This window comes from Embiotoca jacksoni, unplaced genomic scaffold (assembly GCF_022577435.1).
Source record: "Embiotoca jacksoni isolate LCO1_2020_lvr unplaced genomic scaffold, fEmbJac1.0.p SCAF_3, whole genome shotgun sequence".
NCBI classification, from domain to species: domain Eukaryota; kingdom Metazoa; phylum Chordata; class Actinopteri; family Embiotocidae; genus Embiotoca; species Embiotoca jacksoni.
Window position 1 is genome coordinate 16,029,508 of NW_027185381.1, and position 8,337 is coordinate 16,037,844.

Genomic DNA, 8,337 nt, shown 5'->3' on the forward strand with positions numbered 1-8,337 from the left:
TAATTACCGGCATAAAAATTGTTTTTCTAAATACGCATTTGCTCTTCCCTGCGCGTGCACCGCCTTGTCGGTAGATGCTTATACGGTATATGCAGCGCCGCCAACGCGGGCTCAGCCCCCTGGTTCCTCCTCGGTTGTCTGGAAAGTTCTCCGTCCTTCTTTAAGCGCTCGTCAGACGCCAGACTGCCGGACAACGTGGACTCGGAAGCAGCCCTGCTTCAAAACCACGCACTATTATTCTCCTCCTGGTACAAAGTGTTGACTGTTGCGTAGCCATTGAAACTACCCGAAAGCTATAACGAGTATTTGTTTTATTTACAGTCGCCTTCACGAGAAAGTATTAACCGACGACTTGTTAGCTTGCTAGTGTCGACGTCAGTCGGGGTTTGTTTGTTTGTTTGTTCGCTTCACTTCGGCGTGTTTTTGAGAAGTAGTTCGCTTTATCCAGCGTCGGTGTATTTTAGCCACTGTAGTTTGGATTGTGGTGTAAGGAGGAGTAGGAGGAGGAGGAGGGCAAACCTGCTTCATGACGATGACTGCGGAGGAGCAGACGAGTGAAGGACAACACGCCATCCCGATGGAGGGAGAGGACATCACGCCAAAGAGGGACGGGGGTGTTTTAAAGGTAAGTGATCACCACGTGTCGGGGTTTCTAAATCCAAAGCAAAGTGTCGAGCGGTTTAATTTAAGCTTTGGCTGCTCGTTTTCACGTATTGAGCTAGGCTAACGGTAGCTGTCGATAGCTGGGGTGCTATCGCGTGCACTGTCAATAAAATTAAAAAAAAAACAACAGCTAGCGCGAGCTAACTGCAATGTTGACAACAACGTGATGTCAATTTATCTCTTTTCGCGTCGGTGGTTTCATTTGCTAACTTATTGCGAGAGTCTCAAAAAAAAAAAACCGTTTGATAATTAGTCATTTAATTGTCTGCGTTTGTAAAAGGGTGTGAAACACCGGAGACCCAAACTATTACTGGTCAATGGCTCAAACGCGCGCGCACGGCTCGTGAATGAGATGTCACAGCTCGCGTTCATTTCACGCTGAATAATTTGGCGGCTCCACCTCTCAATGATGCAAAGTGCCAGACTGCGGGGTGTGTGAGGCCGACTTTACGTGCGCTTTTGAAGGGATAACTTGTTTGTTTCTAAATAATTCCCAATTGATTTTTTTTTTTTTTTGGATCAATTCCCTTCTTGTGTGTTTTTTATTGTTGTTGTTTTTTGTTTTTTTTTACAGGTGGTCAAATTGGAAGGCACTGGCACAGAGCTGCCCATGACTGGTGACAAAGTGTTTGTCCATTATGTGGGCACGCTTCTGGACGGGACTCTTTTTGACTCGAGTAGGGACAGAGGAGAGCAGTTTTCCTTTGAGTTGGGCAAAGGTTGGTTTCGCGTCTTAACAGACGAATGGCCATTCACCTGTCACGGCTGCACAGCCAGTGTGATTGAATCACCCCCTCTCTGATTTTAGGACAAGTAATAAAAGCGTGGGACATCGGTGTGGCCACAATGAAAGTGGGGGAGTTGTGCCAGCTCATCTGTAAGCCAGAGTATGCTTACGGGACTGCAGGCAGCCCACCCAAGATACCACCCAATGCTACTTTGGTTTTTGAGGTAAACATCGGTGACATCAGGTCGTTCTGACTGTCCCATTTTACACTTTGCACCTTATTCCTGCGCTTGTAGTATGACAAGCTCCTAAGAGCTTCACTTACGTGTCTACGAACTTGTAGGTTGAACTGTTTGAATTTCGAGGGGAGGACATTACTGCTGATGAGGATGGAGGAATCATCCGACGCATTATCACTAAAGGGCAGGGATATTCCAAGCCTAACGAAGGAGCTGCTGTTGAAGGTAACGCATCCAGACGCAGCTATTTCTTTGCCAATATTGAAGACATTGACCAAGATGCAATTTTTCACTTTAGGTTCCTTTAATAAGTAAAAAAATATAGCAACCTCAACATCACCAGAAATCATTCAGATGAAGTAGGAAAAAATGTAGTGCATTTCATTTTAAGTTTAGTTTAATTTTGTCCTTGGAAAGTAGTCCGTGTTTTAGAGTACTTTTAGAAAGAGCAATGCTCGGCTAAGTAATCATGATACAGTTACAACAATGGTGATCTACTTTACTAAATGAGTTTCAACTATCACGTTGGGTAACAACCTATTCAATGTCTGCCGATGCATTTGTAAAGAGGTTTTTGTGATCTTTAAAAGAATGGTTTGCATTTTTTGAAGTGGGCTTGTTTGAGGTACTTCTCCAAAAAAGGGGTCAGCTCATCCCCAGTTTGGAAAAGCTTAGCAATGTACTGCTGTGGACAGGGTCGGCAACAAAACACATTTCAACCATGTAAAAAAACTAAAACATCACCTTATGCGTACGCTATATTTAGAATATATTCACAGCTTTACTTTGCAGTCAAACGGCCCTTTGTGATGACAACCTGAAGCAGTTATATCACTCCCTTCAAAGCCACCAGACTCCTTTAACCAAATCAGTCATTTTACCTTGCAGAACACAGGAGTTGTTGGGCCCCCACTGCCCCATTCGCTTCGTTTGATTGTCTTATGGCATGACTGTGGTGTTTAAACACATTAGTTCAGATCCAAACTGAGGTGTCAAAGCCAATCGAGACAGCGGTAGGCCGGCAGCTCCTGAGTTCTGCGAGGTAAAATAATTATTTTTTTTTTATCAAAGATGGATGGATATAACCCTTTCAGTTCCTTAATCAGAAAAGTCTATCTCACAGCAAGGTCACGGCAAGTATAGTTGTCGCAGAAATACAGTGAAATATAGTGATATTATTTTACCACTTCTAGTAGGAGCATCTAATGGAACAGTTTTTATATTTTTTTTAATTAGCAGCAGTATCAGATTGTGAGATTACAGTAGTTTATTTTACCATCCATCCATTATCTATACCCGCCTTATCCTGAACAGGGTCACGGGGAGGCTGGAGCCTAGCCCAGCTCACTTTGGGCGGAGGCAGCGTTCACCCTGAACAGATCGCCAGTCCATCACAGGGCCACTTCTTTTACCGTGCATGCAAATTCTAAATTAGCTGCAGTGGTTAATTTATATCCTTAAAAAAATAATAATAATAATTCTCTGACAGTTTGGAAATGGCTTTACTTGTCTTCAGTTGCCCGTTTTCCACAACTACTGTACCGTTGTACGTCTGATTTGTGGCACTCGCTTACCCCACATCTTCTCACCCCCTTTCAGTAACTGTGGAGGGCACCTGTGATGGGAACGTATTTGACGAGAGAGAATTAAAGTTTGAGATTGGAGATGGCGAGAGTCTCGGCTTGCCAGCCGGAGTGGAGAAAGCTATCACGGCTATGGAGCAGGGAGAGGAGGCACTCTTCAACGTTAAGCCTAAGTATGATCACATGAACCAAGGAAACTTACCTACTTACTATTTCATTGCGGTGAAGTCCTGTCAAAGTCAGGGGTTTTATAAATGTTATGTTTAGGTGTTTTTAAACATCTCTCAAGCAACTGTTTACAGATTATTTCCACAGTTTAATGAAGCTTTACTGGGATATGTAAATAACTTAATCCTGCATGCTTTAAAGTGTATTGAATTAAACTGGGTAAAAAAAAAGGAATGAAATATGGTCAACACAGAACATGACAAAAACTAAAATAGCTATAGAATTATCTGTTCCACGTTACTATACAATATGTAGTGTTTTAAGTTGCACTGCAACAGATTTTGTTATGTCCCTATGACCAGTGATATTTATCTTTGATTTGTAGATACGGTTTTGGGAATGCAGGAAATGCGAAGTATAACATTCCTGGTGGAGCAACACTGCAGTACAAAATCAAGTTGACGGCCTTTGAGAAGGTAAGCAGATGCTGGCACTGTTCAATTACATGTCATTGTTTTTCCCTCAATAATGTCATTCATGCCTTTTATTTCTCTTTAGGCAAAGGAATCATGGGAAATGAACACAGTAGAAAAACTGGAGCAGAGCAACATTGTCAAAGAGAAGGGAACACAGTATTTTAAGGTCTGTTTTTAAGAAGCATTAAGTCATGTCTCACATTTTAAGACAGATTGATACATTGACATGTTGTGTAATACAGTGATTTGAATATGCTCCAGGAGGGGAAATACAAGCAGGCGTCTGTGCAGTACAAAAGGATTGTGTCATGGCTGGAACATGAATCGGGTTTGTCAACGGAGGATGAGAAGAAGGCAAAATCACTGCAGCTGGCTGCTCATCTGAATATGGCCATGTGCTTCCTTAAACTACATGAGCCAAACCAAGCCCTAGAAAACTGTAATAAGGTATCTATCGCTTATCTTCAAGCTGGACACAATTTAATAACCATTTGTCGACAATTTATTTAGTATTTAGCATGAGACATGCTGTAACTCTGTTATATTGAGCGTTGATTGTTCAGATGTCTTGAGTTTTTTTTTTCTTTTCTTTTCTTTTTTTTACTATAACAGCTACTTATTTATTTGTTTAAAATACTGAAACCTCTAATTATTCTCTGTTCATGATTGAAGGCTCTGGAGTTGGATGCATCCAATGAGAAGGCTTTGTTCCGAAAGGGAGAGGCACTATTTGGTATGAAGGAGTTTGACAGGGCAAGAGACGATTTCCAGCAAGTTGTTCAGCTGTATCCTGCCAACAAGGCTGCCAAGAGCCAGGTAAACCACCATGTGTCTTAAAGGGTCCTTTCAGCAACTTTCAACCCAGGTTGTTGTTTTTTTTTTTGTGGACATTTTTCTGTCATGACAATTGTGTTTGTTAAAAATCCAGAAAAGGTCCATCAAGTTATATTGATGTGTCTTTTTATACAGTTAAGACATGATGTGGTTATGTAATGTTCACACCAAACCAAAGGGGCCAATGTTTCACTAATTTATTTATCATAGCAGCTCATTTGTCAGACAGTTTCTTCTCCGTTTATGTCGCAGTCAAGCAGGATGTGTGGAAAAATGTGAATCATTTTCTGTGAAGGTTGGAAATATTTGCGCTCATCCTTTAGCTCATATCAGATTCCTCATGGACCAATGATACATACTGTATTTCCAGAAAAAGTGCTATCAAAATTTGAAGACATTCATTGTGTTATATTGTTTCTTATGAATACTGTACAGCAGTAATTTGAGTCATTTCTAAAAAAAAAAAAAAAAAAAAAAAAAAAAATACAGCATGCTGAGATCTTCATTGTTTCCTGCCAGGTGGTCTTTTGTCAGAAACGTATAAAGGAGCAACACGAGAAGGACAAACGCATCTATGCCAACATGTTCCAGAAGTTTGCGGAGAGGGATTCAAAGGTGAAGGATTGCCTTTTCCACAACAGCCACAAGAGGGGGGGATGAGCATGCGTTTAGATTATCAGAGACCGAATGAAAAAAGGTGCCGATTTGATTTGTTTCCGTCTCTCCTCACAAACAGAAACAAGAAGAGAAGGTGAAGAGTGGGGGCAAGGAGAACGGCGACAACGCCATGGACATCGAGAACGGAGAAAAGGAAGTTGCGTGCGAAGCGAAACCGTAGATAAAGATATGCCTATAAAATGGATCATCTGTACTTAAAAGTTTTGTAACTTCGGCCATTTGTGTTTAAGGTGTGATTGTGAGTACATGAAATGTATGTGTGTGTGTGAGAACGTCAATGAGAGCACTGACCTTTGGCGCGTCTTCGCTGGCTTTCTTTGTGTTCGGGCTTTTCGCTGTGGCAGCTAGCTGACTGGGCTGGGCTTTCCCAGCTGATGACAGGGTGGTATGGGGATTTAAGAAATGAGTTGTGTGCCGCAGCCCTGCGCCCCCCCCCCCCTCCCCCCTTTTCAACCCACAGCTTTGAACTGTGCATGTGTTTTCACAGCGATTTTAGGGTAGGAAAAATGTGCATCCCAAGTGTTAAGTGCAGAATTTCAGAACCCCTCACCCGTTAAGGGCTAGACCATTCACCTTGCACTACCCTCTCTCCTACAGCCCTCCTCATACTTTTGCTATCCATCCAAGCCTCTTCTCATGGGCCTTCTGATCAATTCTTGGAGTTGTGATGGCTGTGTGCATAGATCAGATGTGTTTTGAATGTTAATGCCTGTGTCCCAAAGTATGTATGTAGCAGCACTGTGGATAGGTGGAGTAATAAGACGTTAGCCTGGAATAGACTTTGAGCTTCTCTCTCAATCTTAAGATGGAGCTCCCGTACAACCCTTAGGGTACAGGACTGTTCACTTTTGCTTTGGAAATATTGACTTTGTACCTTTTTCCTTTTTTTTTTTTTTTCCTAGTGTTGTGCTTGTGATTTCTGTATTGTTCTTAAAATGATGAATACAACCGATTAATTAACTGGAATATGTGCGTTTTAAAGCAGCTACAGTAGTATGGACATGAATTACCTTCTCCTGGACACACTCAACTAAGACACAGTTAAGTCTTAATTTACTGTAAGAAGTACATGTTTGAACATGTGCATATGCAGATGGTCAGTCAGGTTGTTAAGACTGTACACCAGAGAAAGACGTGAGCCCTGTTCCTTTTAGTCAGCAGTGCCTGCAAGAGAGGTGCAGAGACTAAATTAGAGGGTTGAGTTTATCTTTGTGGGCAAAAGTCACCGCTTGGTCTGTCCCGACAGAAAAATATAATAAACGGTAGCTACAACTTGAATGTGTGTGATATTCTTGACTTGTATATCTATTCTTCATAGTTTCCAGTCACCATGGAATACTTTTTCTGTCTGCCTGCCTTATAAACCAAATGAGGTGAGGAAAAAAATGTTTGTTCATTTATATAAAGAACTGTCAGAACCTGTGGAACACTGTGTGCACTCAGCTGACTGCATGTCACAGGATGTGGATTTGTTGCTACATGATAATCATCTGTGTTTGTATTTGCGCACCGTTCAAAATATACAGTGACAAAATGTTTTGCAACAGCCAAGTAAAAGGCAGAATTCAATAAAACGGCAAAAGCAATAGCACATGAAGAACTATTAAATTAATAAAATAGGTTACTTGACATCCACAGCAAGGACTTGAGTAAAGAATATTTTAAAATGGTGTATTGCTACACCGACATAAACCTGCCCAGTAACAAGTCCGACAAGGAATTAAGTTCCTTTAAAGCAAGAATGACAAAGTGAAGATTTGCTGAGGATTCTTTGTATTCATTAGATAAATTTGACAAACTAAAGAGATGTAGAAATATAGAGAGCTTGCATGGTTTTGTGATGTCAATTTTATGTTGCATTTTATTCAAACAAAAGTTAAATTGAGAAAACAAAAGTTGGCAGATTGTAAATGGGCGTTAGATGCAGAGCTGTCTTTAGAGGAAGAATATTTAACCAGCTGTCTAAAAATAACTTGATTAAATGGCTTCCTCATGTTTGGCGTACTTTGAAAATGATCAAGGTTGTTATCAGGAGGTCAGAGTCCTTTATTTCCTGAGGGAGAGCATGATCTGAGATGATCTTCCAGCTCTCTCACAGAGACACTGGTATCAGCTTACGGATGTTCTCTTTCTCCCTCTGATGTGGTTTTGGCCAAGAACTGCTTGTTCTCCACAGGTTAATAACAAAACCGAGTGGAGGAACTTCTAAATATTTGCTCCCAGCGATGGATTCATTTTATTCTCGATGTTGACTTTGTTCTGAGAATATTTCCTCTTTGGTGTGTTTTTGCAAAAACTGTTATTCAGAACTAAGTTCCATAAATGCAGACAGGTGTAGGGACAGCATTCAGCTGGGAGAGTGATTTCATCCTTCTTTGTTTACTGAGCAGCAGGAGCCAACATGATCTCTTTGTTCTTTATTTGCTGGCTGGACAATGAACAAATGCACCATATAAGCATGAACAATGTTCATGATCATTATTAAGGACATAACAACATAAAGGATTCCTATTAAGGCACCAAACCTCACACAGTTACATTATTTTACACAAATAATTATTTAATACTGTTTTCATGTTAAGCAAATGTAATTGAACCATCATTGCTCAGTGATCCTTTGTGTGAAAATGCTGGGATGTTATAGCACCAGGCTAAGCATTCTTTCATTTTGTTCACATAATACAGTACAGTTCAATCAATGTTTTTAATTCCAATCTCCTTTTATCACTTAACAAATCACAAAACCCTGTAAACATCCTGAATGAAAGACATTCTTTCCATGTTTTTATAATGAAATGTTACATAAATCAGGCTAAGAAACCTCCAGACTTATAGATAAGAATACAACTGGAAAGTTTGGTGTATGTGAGTGCTTCTGAAGTGGGAAAAAAAAAACTCATTTTGAGAAACCAGCCTTTAAAGATATGTAAAGTAAAATGTAATTATTTCATACTTTTTTTTTTTTTTTT

The 8,337-nt window shown here is 40.5% G+C and overlaps 1 protein-coding gene across 1 annotated transcript; it reads left to right on the top strand.

Moving 5' to 3' along the window:
• The first annotated feature begins 160 nt into the window (after positions 1–160).
• On the top strand, positions 161–6,646 carry fkbp4 (FKBP prolyl isomerase 4). The gene is made up of 11 exons (XM_069162770.1): positions 161–625; positions 1,238–1,382; positions 1,472–1,614; positions 1,734–1,854; positions 3,229–3,385; positions 3,766–3,856; positions 3,939–4,022; positions 4,118–4,303; positions 4,529–4,672; positions 5,210–5,305; positions 5,427–6,646. The coding sequence occupies exons 1-11, from the start codon at positions 527–529 to the stop codon at positions 5,526–5,528; spliced, it is 1,368 nt and encodes a 455-aa protein (XP_069018871.1). The 5' UTR covers positions 161–526; the 3' UTR covers positions 5,529–6,646.
• The last annotated feature ends 1,691 nt before the right edge of the window (positions 6,647–8,337 follow it).

Bases quoted from the DNA above. Each gene is read 5' to 3' on its own strand.
- fkbp4 (XM_069162770.1), top strand. From the start codon at position 527: ATGACGATGACTGCGGAGGAGCAGACGAGTGAAGGACAACACGCCATC. The intron at 1,615-1,733 runs GTAAACATCGGT...ACGAACTTGTAG, and splicing joins ATGCTACTTTGGTTTTTGAG to GTTGAACTGTTTGAATTTCG. The intron at 4,304-4,528 runs GTATCTATCGCT...TCATGATTGAAG, and splicing joins CCCTAGAAAACTGTAATAAG to GCTCTGGAGTTGGATGCATC.